This window comes from Oncorhynchus tshawytscha, linkage group LG30 (assembly GCF_018296145.1).
Source record: "Oncorhynchus tshawytscha isolate Ot180627B linkage group LG30, Otsh_v2.0, whole genome shotgun sequence".
NCBI lineage: Eukaryota > Metazoa > Chordata > Actinopteri > Salmoniformes > Salmonidae > Oncorhynchus > Oncorhynchus tshawytscha.
In genome coordinates, this window is record NC_056458.1 from 5,420,442 (window position 1) to 5,444,448 (window position 24,007).

At 43.4% G+C, this 24,007-nt stretch overlaps 1 protein-coding gene across 1 annotated transcript in view; it reads right to left on the reverse strand.

The window, feature by feature from the left end:
* The window catches only part of LOC112228965 (neurexin-2), a 222,495-nt gene that overhangs the window by 151,131 nt on the left and 47,357 nt on the right, over window positions 1-24,007 (reverse strand). Inside the window, 3 exon segments of the mRNA XM_042309468.1 lie at window positions 18,898-18,972; window positions 18,975-19,016; window positions 19,129-19,302. Coding sequence (XP_042165402.1) covers window positions 18,898-18,972; window positions 18,975-19,016; window positions 19,129-19,302 — 291 coding nt within the window.

Here is a 24,007-nt window from a genome sequence, read left to right on the forward strand (position 1 = left end):
TTGAAGACGGCTAGACAGGGACAGACCTGAGAGACAGAGAGCCCTACCACTGAACAGACCTGAGAGAGACTGACAGCCCTACCACACCACTGACTAGACCTGAGAGAGACAGACAGCCCTACCACTGAACAGACTTGAGAGAGACAGACAGCCCTACCACTGAACAGACCTGAGAGAGACTGACAGCCCTACCACTGAACAGACCTGAGAGAGACAGACAGCCCTACCACAACACTGACTAGACCTGAGAGAGACAGCCCTACCACACCACTGACTAGACCTGAGAGAGACAGACAGCCCTACCACTGAACAGACCTGAGAGAGACAGACAGCCCCAGATGCATTAAAGACGGCCAGACAGGGACAGACCTGAGAGACAGACAGCCCTAGCAGCAGTGAACAGGGCAAGCTGGGTGGTAATCTGAAGGACATGAACAAGGAGTAGAAATAGTTATTGATGAGATGAGTACAAAAGCGAGCGGAAAGAACTAGAGAGGTGATCAACTTAGAAAGAGAGAGGTAAAGTGAGTCAGTCCAGGTCTGTGATGTATTACAGGGGACATGGAAGTGTAGCATCTCTTTTGTGTTATAGCTAGCTGCAGCTCAAGGGTTGAGACTGGGGTGCAATGCAAAGAACCCTTAGCAGCATGAACCCTGAGAAATCTGAGCAGGTGCCATGGAGATGACTGAAGAGGGATTATCAAACTGAGTCCTTGAGGGCAGCACACTGGAAGAGCTGAAACGTGTTCTGCTTTCTAATCGTAGTGAGAGAAGTTAGGAAGGCTGGTATGAGAAGAAGCGGAGAGAGAAAGGTGTCTCTGAGGGGGAAAAAAAACATGAGATGATTCGCTATTTAAAAACCCTTTCCGGAAGTCAAATGACCTGGTGGCCTCATGGGTGGAATGTCATTCATATTTTTTCATAATTAATAAACATTAATTTAAAAATCTGTATGTCAAATGGTTTGGTTTTATATTCTTCTGTGATGTATGCATTCGGAAAGTGTGCAGATCTATTCAATTTTTCCCACATTTTGTTACGTTATAGCCTTATTCAAAAATGTACATTTTGTACAAGGTTTGGACACACCTACTCATTCAGGGGTTTTTCTTTCTTTTTTAAAACTATTTTCTACATTGTAGAATAATAGTGAAGACATCAAAACTATGCAATAACACATATGGGATCATGTAGTAACCAAAAAAGTTAAACAAAAAGATTAGAGTCTTCAAAGTAGCAACCCTTTGCCTTGATGACAGTTTTGCACACTCTTGGCATTCGCTCAACCAGCTTCATGAGGTAGTCACCTGGAATGCATGTCAATTAACAGGTCTGCCCTGTTAAAACTTAATTTGAGGAATTTATTTCCTTCTTAAGGAGTTTGAACCAATCAGTTGTGTTGTGACAAGGTTCCACAGGGATGCTGGCCCATGTTAACTCCAATGCTTCCCACAGTTGTGTCAAGTTGGCTGGATGTCCTTTGGATTGTGGACCATTATTGATATACACGGAGGTCTGCACATGTCCTGAGGACACGGCCTGGAATGTGTTGACCATTTTAAAAACCTTACTCACGTCAGCCTCGGAGAGAGCGAGATCACCCAGTCCTCCAGATCAGCGGGGACCCTTCATGCAGGGCTCTATGTTGTATTTGTCAAAGCGTGCATGAAATGCATTGAGTTTGTCTGGTAGAGAGGCATTGTTGAGCACATCACGTCTAAAAATTCCTTTTTAGTTGGTAATGTACTGTAGGCCCTGCCACATGCATTGAATGTTTGAGCCAGTATAATAGGTTTCGACCTTGTTCCAATATTGCCCTTTTGGGGAGGGCCTTGTATCCTGGCTTATGGGTTGAATAACAGTGGTCTCTGTCTTTATTGCTCCTAGTGGTGAAGGCGATGTGTTGCTAGAAGTTGGGCATCACATGTCTTGGAGACGCAGAATTAAAATCACCGGAAACAATAAAAGCAGCCTTCGGGTGCATGGTTTCCTGCTTGTTTGTAGTCTAAGTGCCAGCTTGTTGTTGTTGTTCAGAGGTGGAATATATACAGCAGTCATGAAAGCAGATGAAAACTCTCTTGGGAGGTAGAAGGGTTTGATCATCAGGTATTCCAAGATGGAGGGACAAAGTCTGCAGTCATGAAAGCAGATGAAAACTTTCTTGGGAGGTAGAAGGGTTTGATCATCAGGTATTCCAAGATGGAGGGACAAAGTCTGCAGTCATGAAAGCAGATGAAAACTCTCTTGGGAGGTAGAAGGGTTGTCGTTTGATCATCAGGTATTCCAAGATGGAGGGACAAAGTCTGCAGTCATGAAAGCAGATGAAAACTTTCTTGGGAGGTAGAAGGGTTTGATTATCAGGTATTCCAAGATGGAGGGACAAAGTCTGCAGTCATGAAAGCAGATGAAAACTCTCTTGGGAGGTAGAAGGGTTGTCGTTTGATCATCAGGTATTCCAAGATGGAGGGACAAAGTCTGCACACTATTTGTTATTGATGAGAGACATACCCCTCACTCTCTGGATTTCCCTGAATCTGATGTCCTGTCCGCTCGGTGAATGGACAATCCATCGATTTAGATAGTCATGTCTTGTCCGAAAGCCATGTTTTTTTTTTTACCCCTTTTTCTCCCCAATTTCGTGGTGTCCAATTGTTGTAGTAGCTACTATCTTGTCTCATCGCTACAACTCCCGTACGGGCTCGGGAGAGACGAAGGTTGAAAGTCATGCGTCCTCCGATACACAACCCAACCTAGCCGCACTGCTTCTTAACACAATGTGTCGGAGGAAACACAGTGCACCTGGCAACCTTCATCTGCAACCTTGGTTAGCGCGCACTGCGCCCGGCCCGCCACAGGAGTCGCTGGTTCGCGGTGTGACAAGGACATCCCTACCGACCAAGCCCTCCCTAACCCAGACAACGCTAGGCCAATTGTGTGTTGCCCCATGGACCTCCCGGGCGCGGCCGGTTACGACAGAGCCTGGGCGCGAACCCAGAATCTCTGATGGCACAGCTGGCACTGCAGTACAGCGCCCTTAACCACTGCGCCACCCGGGAGGCCGTAATCCATCTTATTAGCAATTGATTGGCTAGTAGAATGGCGGGAAGTGGTGGCTGATTTTCGGAATTGAATACGGAATTGAGGTTAGTAACTGCTGAGTTGATGTACAATTTTTTTTGTCAATCATAAAAAATGATAGCGGATTAATTTCGTGCAAAAAAAAAGATGAACGCAAAAAGGATCACAAAATAGCAAAGTTTGGTCGGAGCACACAAGACGGCAGCAATCTATGTACTGGACACACATGCATTCCGAAGAAAAAACATTGCCAGGAAATTATATGTTGTTTTTGCTCTCCCTTCATTTTGCTTCCATAAAAAAGCTATTTTTGAGCTCAGGTGCATCCTCAGGTGCATCCTGTTTCCGATGGTCATCCTTAGAGCTCTGAGACAAGATTGGGTAGAGGCACAGATCTGAGGAAGGGTACCAAAAAATGTCTGCAGCATTGAAGGTCCCCAAGAACACAGTGGCCTCCACCATCATTCAAATGGAAGAAGTTTAGAACCACCAAGACTCTAGAGCCGCCGGCCAAACTGAGAAATCGGGGGAGAAGGGCCTTGGTCAGGGAGGTGACCAAGAACCTGATGGTCACTATGACAGAGCTCCAGAGTTCCTCGGTGAAGATGGGAGAACCTTACAGAAGGAAAACTATCTCTGCAGCACTCCACCAATCCGGCCTTTATGGTAGAGTGGCTAGATTCTCTGGTCTGATGAAACCAAGATTCAACTCTTTGGCCTGAATGCCAAGCGTCACGTCTGGAGGAAACCTGGCACCATCCCTACGGTGAAGCATGGTGGTGGCAGTATCATGCTGTGGGGATGTTTTTCAGCGGCAGGGACTGGGAGACTAGTCAGGATTGAGGGAAAGATGAACGGTGCCACGTACAGGGAGATCCTTGATGAAAACCTTCTCCAGAGCACCCAGGACCTCAGACTGGGGCGAAGTTCACTTTCCAACAAGACAACGACCCTACGCACACAGCCAAGACAACACAGGAGTGGCTTCAAGACAAGCCTCTGAATGTCCTTGAGTGGCCCAGCCAGAGCCCGGACTTGAACCCGATCGTGCATCTCTGGAGAGACCTGAAAATAGCTGTGCAGCGATGCTCCCCATCCAACCTGACAGAGCTTGAGAAGGATCTGCAGAGAAGAATGGGAGAATCTCCCCAAATGCAGATATGCCAAGCTTGTAGCGTCATACCCAAGAAGACTCAAGGCTGTAATTGCTGCCAAAGGTGCTTCAACAAAGTACTGAATAAAGGGTCTGTTTTTTACCATTTTTAATACATTTGCAAAATGTCTAAAAACCTGTTTTTGCTTTGTCATTATGGGGTATTGTGTGTAGATTGGTGAGGGGAAAAAAACAGTTTCATACATTTTAAAACATGGCTGTAACGTAACAAAATGTGGAAAAAGTTAAGGGGTCTAAACACTTTCCGAATGTACTGTAACGTGTAATATTGAGATGCAAACTCAAAAATGAAAACATTTCAACTCTATATCTGACATGGTACAGGTGTCTTATTTTTTCTAAGCCCATAACCATGTGTGTGAGGTGCATACTTTTGTTTCAAAGTAGATTTGTTTGACTGATTTAGCCCACTGCAGTAAAAGGTTACTTGATATATGGTGGAGTTCTTACCTTGGTGTCCCTTCAGTTAAACATATATTATATAAAATCACGTATGTGAATGAAATGATATACTTAATACAGTATATTGGTGTTACTCTGTTCAGTCTTTTGTTTAAGCTATTGCTAAATACAGGTAAAACAATGTACAATGGGCCTATATACCAACAACAGGTTGCGGTCTAGGAATCCCTATGCTGTTGTTCATTCTTCTTCCCATCCAGGCAGTGTGAAGACAGATCATGAATATTCCGAAACAATCTGGTCTCATTATAGAGGTTAACCTGTCATTACACCCTCCATATGTTTGCCTTGCAGAAAGAACTCTAGTGTGAAAATTAAAGCACAGAACAACAACCTGGTGGCACTCGAACCCAGCTCAACAGCTGGATGTCTATGATGATTAGTCTAGACCTAACACTATATCATTATTCTGACAACAAACGTAAAAAGCCTATTGATGGTTATTGTTTGAGGGTAAAATAACAAAGTAAGAACAGGAGTATTTGGTTCGGTTTTGAGTATAACCTATCTAAACGGACTCTGTGTAGCTTGGTTGGCTTAAAAAAAATAACATCAAAAGGAGAACATAATGATATTTTCTCAGAATCTCCGTTTTTGTAGAAATGTCTTTCTTCTATTAATTGTGAGCACAAATGTAAAGTAAGTACAGAGCTAGTTTTGTCACCAAGTTGTCAGTGAAAGTTTTAATAGTAGTTATTTTAGTGCGTTTAAATTACAATGTCAACGTCTCAAGTCATTCCCAGAGCAAAAACCCTTCTAGTCAACACAAACAGTACTGCATGTCCAAACCTTCTGTCAATGACTGACTGAAGCAGTTTCTAGACAAACCCGTCTGACGTCTAAGATTTTCATATATTGGGGCGTTTCATATGTCGTCGTGTATGAGAACGTACAGGGTATCAGTAAGGCTATAGCAGCAGCTGAATCCTCGCTGTCCTGTCATAACGAGGCTGTAACAGTGTGCGTTGCTTTCTGAAAAGGATCATCTTAATTACTCCCCAAAGGGAGCTGGAGTATTGAGTTATTGCCCCCCCTCACTTTATAAAGCACGGCATCATATATATATACGGTATTGGAGTCATAGGCCTAATAACTCTGAGGCATACACAAAAAACACCATTACTTGGTTAATATTTCTGCACGTCACTGCAGCAAATGAGGATTAACTCTTCGAGGCCACTTGGCAGAAAGCTTATGTTAATCCTCTGCTATTATGGCCAATAAGAGCCCTTGAATTAGCATTAAAAACAACACAGTTATTTAGTACAGAGGAAGAAATCAACTGCAAAGTCAAATAGGTTACTAATAAACATCCTACTGTGTGTCATCGCTAAACCACTGTGAGTCATCTCTAAGTAACATAGAAAATAAAGAGCAATTATTTCCAACTTCTTAAAAATGTATTTATATTGCATGAGCACACACCACACACACCACACACACACCCATCCACCCACCCACCCACCCACCTGAAACCTCTTTGTAGTATTTATGAAATAGAGAAGCATACCCACTATTTTCATTTAGCACATTAGTCTGTTCCCCAGAGCTTTTTTATGGAAGCAAAAATGAAGGGAGAGCAAAAACAACATATAATTTCCTGGCAATGTTTTTTCTTCGGAATGCATGTGTGTCCAGTACATAGATTGCTGCCGTCTTGTGTGCTCCGACCAAACTTTGCTATTTTGTGATCCTTTTTGCGTTCATCTTTTTTTTTTTGCACGAAATTAATCCGCTATCATTTTTTATGATTGACAAAAAAAAATTGTACATCAAATCAGCAGTTACTAACCTCAATTCCATATTCAATTCTGAAAATCAGCCACCACTTCCCGCCATTCTACTGGCCAATCAATTGCTAATAAGATGAATTACGGCATCCCGGGTGGCGCAGTGGTTAAGGGCGCTGTGCCATCTTAACACTGTGCCAGCTGTGCCATCTTAACACTTTTTTGGTTACTACATGATTCCAGATGTGTTATTTTGTAGTTTTGGTGTGTCAACTTTTGACTGGTACTGTATGTCCACCTATCACATTGACACCCATTCACTTACATACACATACTCACCACCACACATTCACCCACGGCTTATGCTGCTGCCTTAATGTTTACTATTATTATTATTTATCTTGCTACCAATCACTGCCTACATGTACATATCTACCTCAACAAATTTGCACATTGTACATTTGGTACTGGTACTGGCACTGACCCTGTACTTTGTTTTATTTTTTTAAAGTATTTGTGTCAACACCTGCTACCAGCTTGCAAGCTAGGCTGCAATGGAGCCCACTTCGCCTGAAATAGCTAACCAACGTTTCCAGCGCTGTAGATGCTGTTTATTATACTCTTGTCCGAGACAATATTGACAATCCGGATTTCCAATACGGCAATTGTTTGCTAGTGGAGGATTACAGGAATGAGGTGTCTATGCTTAGCAAGCAAAATCTCAATTCTGTGCGAATTTATGGGGAAAATGCAAATTGGAACTTTCTCAAATTTGTAACTTTCCCAGAGTTCCCCCCGAGTTGCGCAGCGGTCTAAGGCACTGCAGTGCTAGAGGCGTCACTACAGACCCTGGTTCATTCCCAGAGTGTGTCACAACCGGCCTTGATTGGGAGTCCCATAGGGCGGCGCACAATTGGCCCGGTGTAATCTGGGTTAGGAGAGTGTTTGGCCGTCATTGTAAATAAGAATTTAATCTTAATTGACTTTCCTAGTAAAATAAAGGTTAAATAAAATATCATTAAATACAAATACTCAAGCCCTGTGCCTGGATGCCGCTCGGCCCTGATGGATGTTTCCCCGCCTTGTCATCAGTCCCTCTCCAAATTGCCTGTGCTACCTGGAACTTGCTGCCAAGGAAGTCGTCTCCATCTTCTTCTCTTTCTCCATCTTGTCATGAAGTAGACAGAGAACAGCAATAAGATTGGAACAATCAGCGCTAGTCCCATGTCACAAGTCATGGAAATAGAAAGCAGCGGCATGCTGCTAAGCAAACGGGAATGACCGCGAGAGGTTTGGAGCAGATTGACATAAGGAATAGCTTCGCTGCACTGGTGCCTGATCTACCTGCGCCTTCATCGCTGGGAGGGCCTTTGTCTGCAGCGGCTTCGTGGATGATTTTGGCTCCTTTTCCTCTTTCTGGCTCTGACGGGGGCATTGCCTGCTGTGAGAGGTCTGGGCCTATCGCCGGGAGTAACGGGCGTACGCTATCCTGCTTCTCGTGGGCGAGGTTCCCTTCCCCGTACGTTGTATTGGGCAGTTCAATGGTGAGAAATGTCTCAGCACAAGTAAAGGACATCAATAAGCTGCTCCCAAATATTTTAAACCAGCATCAGGAAATTTAGTCTATCATAGTTCATGTGGGATTCAATGACATTATGAAGGGCAGCTCAGAACAGCTGAAGATGGATTTTAAAATACTTATTGCATCACTGCTTGACACCAATAAACGCCCCATAATATCTGGCCCTCTGCCCTCCCTAAATCGTGGCATTGAACATTTCAGCAGACTTTTATCCCTCCATAACTGGCAACGAGACTATTGCAGCACTGTGGGTGTAACATTTATTGACCATTTTGATACCTTCTGGAAACAAGGCTTGTTTTATATTAAGAACCACATTTCTGTAAAGCTTAGAGAGGATCTTATGTTAAATACTGTTGAAGTAATATGGCTACAGGTTCATCTACCTCACCTAAAGCCCATTCTTGTGGGAAGCTGCTATAGACCACCAACTGCTAACAGTCAGTATCTGGATAACATGTGTGAAATGCTTGAAAAAGTATGTGATATCAATACAAAGTGATACAACAGGTGTAGACCTTACAGTGAAATGCTTACTTACAAGCCCTTAACCAACAATCTTTTGCGATGCAAATAGTCTGGGTAGCCATTTGATTAGCTGTTCAGGAGTCTTATGTCTTGGGGGTAGAAGCTGTTTAGACGCCTCTTGGACCTAGACTTGGAGCTCCGGTACTGCTTGCCATGCGGTAGCAGAGAGAACAGTCTATGACTAGGGTGGCTGGAGTCTTTGACCATTTTTAGGGACTTCCTCTGACACCGCCTGGTATAGAGGTCCTGGTTGGCAGGAAGCTTGGCCCCGGTGATGTACTGGGCTGTATGTACTACCCTCTGCAGTGCCTTGCGGTCGGAGGCCGAGCAGTTGCCATACCAGGCAGTGATGCAACCCGTCAGGATGCTCTCGATGATGCAGCTGTAAAACCTTTTGAAGATTTGAGGACCCATGCAAATCTTTTCAATCTCCTGAGGGGGGAATAGGTTTTGTCGTGCCCTCTTCACAATTGTCTTGGCGTGCTTGGACCATGTTAGTTTGTTGGTAATGTGGACGCCAAGGAACATGGAGATCTCAACCTGCTCCAATACAGCCCCGTCGATGAGAATGGGGGTGTGCTCAGTCCTCCTTTTCCTGTAGTCCACGATCATCTCCTCTGTCTTCATCACGTTGAGGGAGAGGTTGTTGTCCTTGCACCACACGGTCAGGTCTCTGACCTCCTCCCTGTAGTCTGTCTCGTCATTGTCTGTGATCAGGCCTACCACTGTTGTGTCATCAGCAAACTTAATGATGGTGTTGGAGTCGTGCCTGGCCGTGCAGTCATGAGTGAACAGGGAGTACAGGAGGGGAATGAGGATCAGCGTGGCAGATGTGTTGATACCTACCCTTACCACCTGGGGCAGCCCATTAGGAAGTCCAGGATCCAGTTGCAGAGGGAGGTGTTTAATCCCAGGGTCCTTAGCATAGTGATGAGCTTTGAGGGCGCTAAGGTGACTACGCTGAGTTGTAGTCAATGAACAGCATTCTCACATAGGTGTTCCTTTTGTCCAGGTGTGAAAGGGCAGTGTGGAGTTCATTATCTGTGGATCTGTTTTCTGGGAAAATGGTATTGATGTGAGCCATGACTAGCCTTTCAAAGCATTTCATGGTTACAGACGTGAGTGCTATGGGTCGGTAGTCATTTAGGCAGGTTACCTTAGTGTTCTTGGGCACAGGGATTATGGTAGTATGCTTGAAACATGTTGGTATTACAGACTCAGACAGGGAGAGGTTGCCCAGTGACACTTTCCAGTTGGTCAGCGCATGCTCGGAGTACACGTCCTGGTAATCCGTCTGGCCTTACTCACATTGAAAGCGGAGAGCGTGATCACACAGTCGTTTGGAACGTCTGATGCTCGAGTGCATGTTCCATTGTTACTTGCCTCGAAGCGAGCATAGAAGCTATTTACCTCATCTGATAGGCTCGTGTCACAGGGAAGCTCTCGGCTATGCTTCCCATTGTAGTCTGTAATAGTTTGCAAGCCCTGCCACATACGACGAGTGTTGGAGCCGGTCTAGTAAGACACAGAGATATCTTTTCTGGTTGATTTCAGTATTGGCTGGCTTTCATCAAGCTGCCCACTCAATAAACAGCTTCAAACTGTAACCAGTGCCTGTAACCTGGTTCAGGATATCAGTCAACCTACCAGTGTAGTTACAAACAGCACAGTAATGAAATAATCAACATGTATTGATCACATCTTTACTAATGCTGCAGAAATGTGATTTAAAGCAATATCCAAATCCATAGGATGTAGTGATCACAATATAGTAGCCATATCTAGGAAAACCAAAGTTCCAAAGGCTGGGCCCAACATAGTGTATAAGAGGTCATACAAGAAGTTTTGCAGTGATTCTAATGTTGATGTTGGTTGGTGGTTGTGGTGTGTAATGAGGAGCAACCAGACGTTGCACTTACCACATTTATGAGATTGCTTATTCCACTTACTAATAAGCATGCACCCATTAAGAAAAGGATGGTAAAAACTGGTAAATCCCCTTTGATTGATGAGGAATTGAAAAATGGCATGATTGAGAGGGATGAGGCAAAAGGTATGGCAAATTAGTCTGGCAGCACAACCGATTGGCAAACATACTGCAAATTGAGAAATCATGTGACTAAACTGAATAAAAAGAAGAAGAAACTATACTATGAAACAAAGATAAATTTTATAATGAATGATAGTAAAAAGTTTTTGCACAACTTAAATTAAATTTTGGGCCAGATAAATAAAATTTGAATCAGATAGCTCATTCATCACAAAATTGATATTGCCAACTACTTTAATAATTTTTTAATTGGCAAGATTGGCAAACTTAGGCATGACATGCCAGCAACAAACACTGACACTACACATCCAAGTATATCTGACCAAATTATGAAAGACAAGCATTGTAATTTTGAATTCTGTTAAGTGACTGTGGAAGAGGTGAAAAAATGATAGTTGTCAATCAACAATGACAAGCCACCGGGGTCTGACAACTTGGATGGAAAATTACGGAGGATAATCGCAGACAATATTGCCACTCCTATTTGCCATATGTTCAATTTAAGCCGATAAATAAAGTGTGTGCCCTAAGGCCTGGATGGAAGCAAAAGTCATTCCGCTGCCTAAGAATAGAATAGACCCCTTTACTGACTCAAATTGCTGCTGACCAATCAGCCTGTTACCAACCCTTAGTACATTTTTGGAAAAACATGTGTTTAACCAGATACAATGCTATGTTACAGTAAACAAACTGACAACAGACTTTCAGCATGCTTATAGGGAAGGGCATTCAACAAACACAGCACTTACACAAATTACTTATAATTGGCTGGGAGAAACTGATGATTAAAAGATTGTGGGGCTGTTTTGTTAGACTTCAGTGCGGCTTTTGACATTATCGATCATAGTCTGCTGCTGGAAAAAACATGTGTGTTATGGCTTTACACCCCCTGCTATTTTGTGGATAAAGAGTTACCTGTCTAACAGAACAAGGGTGTTCTTTAATGGAAGCTTTTCCAACATAATCCAGGTAGAATCAGGAATTCCCCAGAGTAGCTGTTTAGGCCCCATTACTTTTTTCAATTTTTACTAACCACAAGCCACTGGCTTTGAGTAAAGCCATGTATTGCGGATGACTCAAAACTATACACGTCAGGTATTACAGTGACTGAAATGACAAACATTTAACAAAGTGCTGCAGTTAGTTTCAGAAAGGGTGGCAAGGAATAAGTTAGTCCTAAATATAAAAAAAAAAACTAAAAGCATTGTATTTGGAACAAATAATTTACTAAACCCTAAACTTAAACTAAATATTGTAATGAATAATGTGGAAATTGAGTATGTTGAGGTGACTAAACTGCTCAGAGTAACCCTGGATTGTAAACTGTCATGGTCAAAACATATTGATACAATATCAAATCAAATCATCAAATCAAATCAAATTTTATTTGTCACATACACATGGTTAGCAGATGTTAATGCGAGTGTAGCGAAATGCTTGTGCTTCTAGTTCCGACAATGCAGTAATAAAAAAGCAAGTAATCTAACTAACAATTCCAAAAAAACTACTGTCTTATACACAGTGTAAGGGGATAAAGAATATGTACATAAGGATATATGAATGAGTGATGGTACAGAGCAGCATAGGCAAGATACAGTAGATGATATCGAGTACAGTATATACATATGAGATAAGTATGTAAACCAAGTGGCATAGTTAAAGTGGCTAGTGATACATGTATTACATAAGGATGCAGTCGATGATATAGAGTACAGTATCAACGTATGCATATGAGATGAACAATGTAGGGTAAGTAACATTATATAAGGTAGCATTGTTTAAAGTGGCTAGTGATATATTTACATCATTTCCCATCAATTCCCATGATTAAAGTGGCTGGAGTAGAGTCAGTGTCATTGACAGTGTGTTGGCAGTAGCCACTCAATGTTAGTGGTGGCTGTTTAACAGTCTGATGGCCTTGAGATAGAAGCTGTTTTTCAGTCTCTCGGTCCCAGCTTTGATGCACCTGTACTGACCTCGCCTTCTGGATGACAGCGGGGTGAACAGGCAGTGGCTCGGGTGGTTGATGTCCTTGATGATCTTTATGGCCTTCCTGTAGCATCGGGTGGTGTAGGTGTCCTGGAGGGCAGGTAGTTTGCCCCCGGTGATGCGTTGTGCAGACCTCACTACCCTCTGGAGAGCCTTACGGTTGAGGGCGGTGCAGTTGCCATACCAGGCGGTGATACAGCCCGCCAGGATGCTCTCGATTGTGCATCTGTAGAAGTTTGTGAGTGCTTTTGGTGACAAGCCGAATTTCTTCAGCCTCCTGAGGTTGAAGAGGCGCTGCTGCGCCTTCCTCACGATGCTGTCTGTGCGAGTGGACCAATTCAGTTTGTCTGTGATGTGTATGCCGAGGAACTTAAAACTTGCTACCCTCTCCACTACTGTTCCATCGATGTGGATAGGGGGTGTTCCCTCTGCTGTTTCCTGAAGTCCACAATCATCTCCTTAGTTTTGTTGACGTTGAGTGTGAGGTTGTTTTCCTGACACCACACTCCGAGGGCCCTCACCTCCTCCCTGTAGGCCGTCTCGTCGTTGTTGGTAATCAAGCCTACCACTGTTGTATCGTCCGCAAACTTGATGATTGAGTTGGAGGTGTGCATGGCCACGCAGTCGTGGGTGAACAGGGAGTACAGGAGAGGGCTCAGAACGCACCCTTGTGGGGCCCCAGTGTTGAGGATCAGCGGGGAGGAGATGTTGTTGCCTAACCTCACCACCTGGGGCGGCCCGTCAGGAAGTCCAGTACCCAGTTGCACAGGGCGGGGTCGAGACCCAGGGTCTCGAGCTTGATGACGAGCTTGGAGGGTACTATGGTGTTGAATGCCGAGCTGTAGTCGATGAACAGCATTCTCACATAGGTATTCCTCTTGTCCAGATGGGTTAGGGCAGTGTGCAGTGTGGTTGAGATTGCATCGTCTGTGGACCTATTTGGGCGGTAAGCAAATTGGAGTGGGTCTAGGGTGTCAGGTAGGGTGGAGGTGATATGGTCCTTGACTAGTCTCTCAAAGCACTTCATGATGACGGATGTGAGTGCTACGGGCGGTAGTCGTTTAGCTCAGTTACCTTAGCTTTCTTGGGAACAGGAACAATGGTGGCCCTCTTGAAGCATGTGGGAACAGCAGACTGGTATAGGGATTGATTGAATATGTCCGTAAACACACCGGCCAGCTGGTCTGCGCATGCTCTGAGGGCGCGGCTGGGGATGCCGTCTGGGCCTGCAGCCTTGCGAGGGTTAACACGTTTAAATGTCTTACTCACTTCGGCTGCAGTGAAGGAGAGACCGCATGTTTCCGTTGCAGGCCGTGTCAGTGGCACTGTATTGTCCTCAAAGCGGGCAAAAAGTTATTTAGTCTGCCTGGGAGCAAGACATCCTGGTCCGTGACTGGGCTGGGTTTCTTCCTGTAGTCCGTGATTGACTGTAGACCCTGCCACATACCTCTTGTGTCTGAGCCGTTGAATTGAGATTCTACTTTGTCTCTTTACTGGCGCTTAGCTTGTTTGATAGCCTTGCGGAGGGAATAGCTGCACTGTTTGTATTCAGTCATGTTACCAGACACCTTGCCCTGATTAAAAGCAGTGGTTCGTGCCTTCAGTTTCACACGAATGCTGCCATCAATCCAAGGTTTCTGGTTAGGGAATGTTTTAATCGTTGCTATGGGAACGACATCTTCAACGCACGTTCTAATGAACTCGCACACCATATCAGCGTATTCGTCAATGTTGTTGTCTGACGCAATACGAAACATCTCCCAGTCCACGTGATGGAAGCAGTCTTGGAGTGTGGAGTCAGCTTGGTCAGACCAGCGTTGGACAGACCTCAGCGTGGGAGCTTCTTGTTTTAGTTTCTGTCTGTAGGCAGGGATCAACAAAATGGAGTCATGGTCAGCTTTTCCGAAAGGGGGCGGGGCAGGGCCTTATATGCGTCGCGGAAGTTAGAGTAACAATGATCCAGGGTCTTTCCACCCCTGGTTGCGCAATCGATATGCTGATAAAATTTAGGGAGTCTTGTTTTCAGATTAGCCTTGTTAAAATCCCCAGCTACAATGAATGCAGCCTCCGGATAAATCGTTTCCAGTTTGCAGAGAGTTAAATAAAGTTCGTTCAGAGCCATCGATGTGTCTGCTTGGGGGGGATATATACGGCTGTGATTATAATCGAAGAGAATTCTCTTGGTAGATAATGCGGTCTACATTTGATTGTGAGGAATACTAAATCAGGTGAACAGAAGGATTTGAGTTCCTGTATGTTTCTTTCATCACACCATGTCACGTTGGCCATAAGGCATACGCCCCCGCCCGTCTTCTTACCAGAAAGATGTTTGTTCCTGTCGGCGCGATGCGTGGAGAAACCCGCTGGCTGCACCGCTTCGGATTGCGTCTCTCCAGTTAGCCATGTTTCCGTGAAGCAGAGAACGTTACAGTCTCTGATGTCCCTCTGGAATGCTACCCTTGCTCGGATTTCATCAACCTTGTTGTCAAGAGACTGGACATTGGCAAGAAGAATGCTAGGGAGTGGTGCACGATGTGCCCGTCTCCGGAGTCTGACCAGAAGACCGCTTCGTTTCCCTCTTTTTCTGAGTCGTTTTTTTTTTTGGTCGCTGCATGTGATCCACTCGGTTACACTGGTTGTAAGGCAGAACACAGGATCCGCATCGCGAAAAACATATTCTTGGTCGTACTGATGGTGAGTTGACGCTGATCTTATATTCAGTAGTTCTTCTCGGCTGTATGTAAAGAAACCTAAGATGACCTGGGGTACTAGTGTAAGAAATAACACGTAAAAAAACAAAAAACTGCATAGTTTCCTAGAACGCGAAGCGAGGCGGCCATCTCTGTCGGCGCCGGAAGAAGAATGTAGAAGAATAGTAGCTAAGATGGGGAGAAGTCTGTCCATAATAAAGCGCTGTTCTGCCTTCTTAACAACACTATAAACAAGGCTGTCACGGGATTCTTCCGTCGTAGGACAGGAGGACCAAAATGCAGCGTGGTTGAAATTCATGTTTGTTTTTAATAAGAAAACTATACATGAATAAACTACAAAAACAACAAATGTGTAAACCCGAAACAGTCCCGTGTGGAACAAACACTGACACAGGAGACAGGAACAATCACCCACGAACCACTCAAAGAATATGGCTGCCTAAATATGGTTCCCAATCAGAGACAACGATAAACACCTGCCTCTGATTGAGAACCACTCCAAGCAACCATAGACTTTTCTAGACAACTATACTACACCACAATCCCATAACCTACTAAAAAAACCTAGACAAAACACACCACATAAATAACCCATGTCACACCCTGGCCTGACCAAAATAATAAAGAAAACACAAAATACTAAGACCAGGGCGTGACAAAGGCAAGTCCTACAGGCCCTAGTTACGTTGAACCTGAACTACTGTTCAGTCGTGTAGTCAGGTGCTACAAAGAGGGACTTAGGAAAATTGCAATTGGCTCTGTTGGGTTCTGAAAATATGAAATATACTTACTCATGTCACTGAGGGAGAGACGGTAATGTATAACGTTTACATTATGTCAGGATATGTTATTGTTAGCCATCAGGGATCCTATGTGAGGGATCCTCTGGGAGGAGAAGAGACACAGTCTGGTACCAGGACCCATGACAGCCGTGTGCTGGGCAGGGAAGAGATCACATGTGGCAGGCATTGATAAGGGGGAGACCTTTGGAATAGGCATCAAGGGGGTTGAGGACAGGTCAGGTCACTTTAAGGGAGAAGGAACGGTTTATTACCCCATCACTTCGTCTTCCTGTCGAACCATAAAAGATGTAAGTGTTGGAGAGAAGGAGGAGTGCATCTAAATTGGAGTATATATACTTGTGTTGGTGGAAACATGATTTGTCTAATGCAGCTTTATTGATCCTCTGGGAAGAATTAAACTTGGTTAAGCTTTCATAGTGTCTGTTTTTTACTCTGAGAATTAGAACCTAACAGCTCAGGACAGGGATGCACGGCTGGCCCTTAAATGTACACAAGGAGCTAACATTAATGATATGCATGTCAATCTCTCATTGCTCAAATAGTAGGAGAGATTGACTTCATCACTACTTGTTTTGTAAGAAGTGTTGACAAGCTGAATGCACCAAGCTGTCTGTTTATACTACCAGCACACAGCTCAGACACCCATGCATACCCCACAAGAGACATACCACCAGAGGTCCCTTCACAATCCCCCTGTCCAGAACAGACTATGGGAGGCACATCAGGTAACTGATGCAAGCAGTAGAATCAGATTTTAAAAATAGATAAAAAACATATTATGGAACTACAAGGACTGTGAACACACACACACACACATGGACTCTACACACACGTACTGTACATTGAAATATATTGTATGGCGTTATTATGCATTTTGTATTGTAGATATGTAGTGGTATAATAATGTTATTTGATGTGCTGTTTCATCTTTTGTTTTATGTGTAATGTAAGTGCCTTAATGTCTTTGGACCCCAGGAAGAGTAGCCAAGGCAGTAGCTAATGGGTATACCTAAAAAATACAAATAGCTTCCTCTCATTTCTTATGTAAAAAAAAAGTATTAGTTAGTTATACTATTTTGATATTGAATAGTGCGCTGTTTGGTAGTGCTTGCAAGTTAAGTATTTCACTGTACTTGTGCATGTGAAAATAAAACTTATTTATGTCCACTAAACCATTTCCTTCATAATGCATGTGCCCAGTGGCAACAGCTTTGGTGAACATTCCTGCAGTCAGCATGTCAATTGCACGCTCCCTCAAACTTGAGACATCTGTGGAATTGTGTTGTGACAAAACCGCCCATTTTAGAGTGGCCTTTTATTGTCCACAGCACAAGGGGCACCTGTGTAATGATCATGCTGTGTAATCAGCTTCTTGATATGCCACACCTGTCAGGTGGATGGATTATCTTGGCAAAAGGAGAAATGATCACTAACAGGGATGTAAACAAATGTGTGCACAACATTTGAGAGAAATAAGGTTTTTGTGCGTATTACATTTTTGGGTGATCTTTTATTTCAGCTCTTAAAACATGACACAACACTATACGTTTATATTTAAGTTCAGTGTAGTTGCAAAGTTGCTAATTAGCTAACATGCAAAAAGTTGTCCATCATATGATTCAAACACACAACAGTTGGGCTGCTAGACCTTCACGTTATATGCCTAACCCTCCTCCCCGACCAACCTCCCTCCTATCGTTTCTGTCTTAAGTAACCTACTGCCTTGAACTGTGAGTGAAATGCTCCTTATACAAAATCGTGTGGTAGACGCAAAAAAATGTGTGTCTATTTCACAATCATTTATGATAGTGGGTTGATAACAACACATTATTTCCCAGTAAAATAGGAAAACAAAAAAGCCCCCCCCGCCCCCCTCCCCCAGAGCATAGGTATATTTGTATTTGCATATACTACCGTAGAATCAGACAAGTTCGGGGAAAACTTTAATCTATTAGAAGGGAGGTACTAATAATCAGTCTTTTAGTATGTGCATATGTAGGTCCTTACAAGTCAATAACAATGACTAATTAATGGATGATGGACTCAATGTGATGATGCAGAGGCATTAACTCCTCAGTTTAGAGGCTTTGACGAGTGCTTTAAGTGCATTAGAGAAGCCTCCACACAGGAAGGTCAACGGGTGTCAGTCTGACCCAGGCATAATGATCAGCAGAGACGGATTGGATCTGGAACTGTTTTTCCTTTCTTCCTTCTTCACTGCCTTTGGATATGCCAGGATTTTCGGACTGGCAGCCATGAAGGACGGATACAATTTGCTGATGAACACAGTAAGGATGCACAGTCTCTTGTGACAACTAGACACGCAAGATTTGGTTCTGGGTTGCCGAGATTAGGATGCATGATACAGTACGTCCGTACCGATTCCGTTTTGCAGCGGGTGCTTTCGCAGTTGGAGCCACATAATGCATTGTGCCAATAATCATTTGACACGACAGTTGACTATAATGCACATAAACTTTGCTGAATATATTTAATTCCCAATGTGCCTTCAAGGATTGCTATTACCGAGGTTGTAATAGATTTGGTATTAATAAATCCTTAGAAATGCAACTTCATTCTTGCTTCGTGTCAGTCGTGTAAAAAAACAAAACAAATTCAACTGCTGTTCTCTTCAACCTTTTCCTTTGGGACGTCACCTTCTCTCCTTACCTTGTACTCTGTGACGTTTTCCAACGATGTCGAGGTGACGTCACAAGGAAAGGACAAAGGAAACGCCTAATTAAGAAGAGCTGGGAACTGCACTAGTGAGATGAAAGAAATAGTACTCACGGTCACTGCAGAATGCTCCTCTGTAGGTGGTCATGGTGCAGTCACAGGAGAAGCCCTCCCACTGCTGGAGACACACCCCTGGTTATGGCAGGAGTCCTCTGTACAGGTTGTGCTCAGGCCTGGGGTGGGGGGGGAAAGTATGCTCATGCAGTGAACCACAAGGTGGATCCACAGTTGACCTGTTCCTCAGAGTGCCCCATGATCCCATGGCTGTGCCCCTGTCTGACGTACCTCCACAGCCGCGCTCCACCTGGCCCACCCTGTGGAGGGCATCTGCCATCATGTCAGGGAGTCTCCCATTCAGGTCCACAGAGGCCAGGCAGCCCTGGTACCCGTCCCGGGACGCAACCAGCTTGGGCAGGCTGCTGTACATGGTCTTCCCTACACCACCAACATACAGCTCCCCTGGAAAACACACACAGCATCAATCAATCAGAGCATGTTCTCCTGGAAGATAACGATTATTCTCAGTAGTCAAAGCAGAAACACCTCCAGGTAGTCATTGCTAAGATACAATAGCGTTGAGTGGGAAGTTATCAACTAGCGCCACTCAATGTTAAGGCAGCTACGAACAGATCTGATACCCTAAGTTTTGCATTTGATAAATGTTCTGCAATCATAGGCCTCCAATAACTTGCTAGTTAACATTCAAATCAGACAGATCTGCTCACGATTTACAACCTCCGAGAAGCCATTTGGTGACACAATGCGTCAGATGCAGGTGGACTCTAAATCATTGAAACCAGTGATGATCTGTCTTGTCTTCATCAGATTTATACCCCTTTCAAGAGACTGTTTACTTGCATAGGAACCCTCCCAGCCACAGTAATCATTCATCGTTTGGCTGTTGAATTGCAGTGTTGGGGAACATCTTAGGTAGATGTTTGAGAATTCCTCTGTGCTGTTTATCAGCAGAAGGAGCTGGGACAATCTGTGTATTTCTCTGCAGAAAGATTTGAAATGTCACATGGCTGTTAACTCAAGGATATTACCAAACTTGCTCACAATCATTTAAAACCTGCTGGGACTTCAAAATGAAGAGTCAATATCATTAATTTCTAAGTAAAAAAATGTATATAGCAATTAAGGATTCTAGCTTTAAACAGTACCCTGTTACAAGGGGGACTGAACACACCGATTCCGCTTCTTTCTTTCTTTCTGGTACTCATTAAGAAACCCGAGATTTGGGTCGTTGGGGTGTGGTTTGATGTGGGTGTATTATGTATGGGTGACAGGTAGCCTCGAGGTTAGAGCCTTGGGCTAGTAACCGTAAGATCACTGGTTTGAATCCCAGAGCAACAAGACGAAAAAACTGTTGCTGTGCCCTTGAGCAAGACACTTAACCCCAATTGCTAATGGCTGCACCCAGGACTGATTTCTGAGAACCTGTCTACAACTTCATCAGCAGCAATCTGTCAAACTATTGTAAATAAAGCACAAGCTGTAGTAGGTAGAAGGAACATTGAGTAGCCAGGCCACGTTAGCTAAATCAGCTTATCAATTCACTGGTGATTGGCGATGCGTGTGCTTCGGTGCCGTTTAGTGTTTTTTTTTTACAACATTCTAACTATCCATTACCAGGCAGTGTTTTATAGTGAATCGTGTTACAGAACATGGTCACGGCGGGAAACAAAACGCATTGCAAATGGGTTTCTAAATGTAGAAAATTGAGATGGGATGCAACTAAGTCTCCATTCTCATTTTGGCCAAAACAGTGGCAGACTCGGTTGTGATCACTAATATGAAACATAAGAGAGAGTGAACACTCCATCAAGTGCAAATAAAATGTGTTCTTTCAACATAACATTGATGATGTGTTGTCTTACGTAAACGAGTCTGAGGTGCTGCGTAATGGGCAGGTCTGTCTCACTGTAGGTGCTGCTGCAATTGGATAGAGTGCAATCACCGCAGGGGATTCTCCATTCTTGACAATTCTCCCTGGGTGTTACCATCTCGTGTTAGTGGGCAAATTAGGCAGGATTGTAATCCAAACCCGGCCATCATGGAAGTCATGACGACCTCAGTTACACAAATCTCACAAAACTCAGTTTTGGAATATACAGAATTGTCCTACTCACACTTTTTTTGTGTGTCAATTTTGGCACTGAAATAACTGTTTGACTAATATCAATGCCACATAATGTATCTGGTTGAAAACGGCTTTGTTTTTTTTGCCTTCAGTTGCTCTTTAATGTACACAGCACAGTAAAAGTATGATTTCATATTCTGGTTTATAGGGCTTATACTGATTACACGAAGTTCAGCCGGCGTACCCTTGGGATAAGGAGAGGAGAAACTTAAAATTCATCTTTGATGTTCTGAGGAACAAAATGAGAGAAAAAACTACCATCAGATTAAATAAAATATAAAAGGTGGTGATAAGCAAGCAATATACTATGAAGATTGAGTAAAATAAATGAATGGTGAACATGTACAATAACAAGATTGATGAATAATATTAGTTTGAGTCTACAACTGAAATGAACACAATTGGTACACAGTTAGGATTTTTCCAAAACTTGTTGTCTAGTACTGTGCGTTAGTGCTGAGCGATTAGTGCCTTTTGAGGTCGGTTCAGTTTCGGCTCAATTATGAAAAAATAATCACAGTTTTCGATGTATGATATATATTTTTATGACAATAAATGCACTATGTGGGTTGAATTCTGTAACACAGAATAAAACAATGAATAAAGTCCCATGGTGGTAGTGACTGTCCATTACTGCTCATCACTTATTAACCATCATTTATTCACATTACTTTGCTTTAATACAATATTTGTTTTTTATTTGATGATGGTTTTATTATCTCAGTCCAAGCCAACTTCTCATCTTTACAGAGCTTCTGCCTATGCTGTCTGACAAAATCACTATTATAGTAGTTCTTCAAAGTAAATAAGGCATACTTTTACGACTGCTAAATACCAACTATCAATCACTTAGATCATGTCATTTCAAACTCCTGAAGCAACTGCTGGCAATGCAAATAGTCTGATTAGCTGTTCAGGAGTCTTATGGGGGTAGAAGCTATGTAGGAGCCTCTTGGACATAGACTTGGCGCTTGCCGTGCGGTAGCAGAGAGAACAGTCTACGACTAGGGTGGCTGGAGTCTTTGACACTTTTTAGGACCTTCCTCTGACACCGCCTGGTATAGAGGTTCTGGATGACAGGAAGCTTGGCAGATGCCCCGTGTTGAGGATCAGCGTGGCAGATGTGTTGTTACCTACCCTTACCACCTGGGGGTGGCCCGTCAGGATGTCCAGGATCCAGTTGCAGAGGGTGGTGTTTAGTCCCAGGGTCCTTAGCTTATTGATGAACTTTGAGGGCACTATGGTGTTGAACGCTGAGCTGTAGTCAATGAACAGCATTCTCACATAGGCGTTCCTTTTGTCCAGGTGTGAAAGGGCAGTGTGGAGTGCAATAAAGATAGCATCATCTGTGGATCTATTGGTGCAGTATGCAAATTGGAGTGGGTCTAGGGTTTCTGGGAAAATGGTGTTGATGAGAGTCATGACCAGCCTTTCAAAGCATTTCATGGCTACAGACGTGAGTGCTACGAGTTGGTAGTCATTTAGGCAGGTTACCTTAGTGTTCTTGGGCACAGGGACTATAGAGGTCTGCTTGAAACACGTTGGTATTACAGACTCAGACAGGGAGAGGTTGAAAATGTCAGTGAAGACATCGGGAGAGGTTGTACACAGACTGGACAAGATTAAGCGGGAGCACAATGGACGCTCGTTATTGTAGTTTATTACAATGTTTTCTGAGCCAAACTGTGTAGAATATTGGCCTGTTGGAAAATAAAACTCCCTACTACATCACACAGTTCAGGCTTGATCTGATTTATCTCTACAGAAACTGCACTTCGAGCTCACAGAAAAAAAATATATATATAATGAAATTCAAATACCAATGTCGGTCAATTAGTTGTTTAAAAAACCCCAATGATCCGAAATGTCCGTTAATCGCTCAGCAGTACTGTGCATGGTAACAACAACATGTCAATTTATCAAACTTTTTGGAATGAAATTCTCAAGAGCATGAGTAGACGGCATCAATTTGTTTGGGTACCGGCAACCTAACACTACTTCAAGTCAAGCAGGAAAGTAAAACAAAATCCCCTCTGAGGCACAGACTGTTCCACTGACCATGTCTTCCCTTTCAAAACAAACATACTTTTGTGTTCATACCACAAGTTTATTTCTACAGAGAATACTCCCGAGTAACTAAGTGCAGCAACCAAAAGCGTTTCCTGACTGCAGTACTCCGTCCACACTTCAGATCCCAACAGGTGTGCCAAATATAACACGTCTAATTGCTTGAGCAATTACTCGGAAAGCTGCTCTTTCGATACATTGACTGGCCCTTTTTTTCTCTCAAGGAGATGAATACCCGTAGAGACTTGGGCACTCTCACAATAAAACTGTTTCATGGCTATGTTTTTTAAATGCCCTTTGTTGACCATACAGGTAGCAGAGAAGTTATATTGCGTTGGAAACAGGTATGCCCCTTTCTCCTTGACATACTGAAGCTTTCCCTGACCTTCAAACGGCCACATCCTGATCTTTTTAGTTTTTATTTCATCTTTATTTAACCAGGTAGGCCAGATGAGAACAAGTTCTCATTTACAACTGCGACCTGGCCAAGATAAAGCAAAGCAGTGCAACACAAACAACAACAACACAGAGTTACACGTGGAGTAAACAAGCGTACAGTCAATAACACAATAGGAAGAAAAAAAAGAAAGTCTATATACAGTGTGTGCAAATGGCATGAGGAGGTAAGTCAATAGTAGCATGTAATTACAATTTAGCAAATTGACACTGGAGTGATAGATGTGCAGATGATGATGTGCAAGTAGAAATACTGGTGTGCAAAAGAGCAGAAAAGTAAATAAAAACAATATGGGAATGAGGTAGGTAGATTGGATGGGCTATTTACAGATGGGCAGTGTACAGCTGCAGCGATCGGTTAGCTGATGTTTAAAGTTAGTGAGGGAAATATAAGTCTCCAGCTTCAGCGATTTTTGCAATTCGTTTCAGTCATTGCCAGCAGAGAACTGGAAGGAATGGCGGCCAAAGGAGGTGTTGGCTTTGGGGGTGACCAGTGAG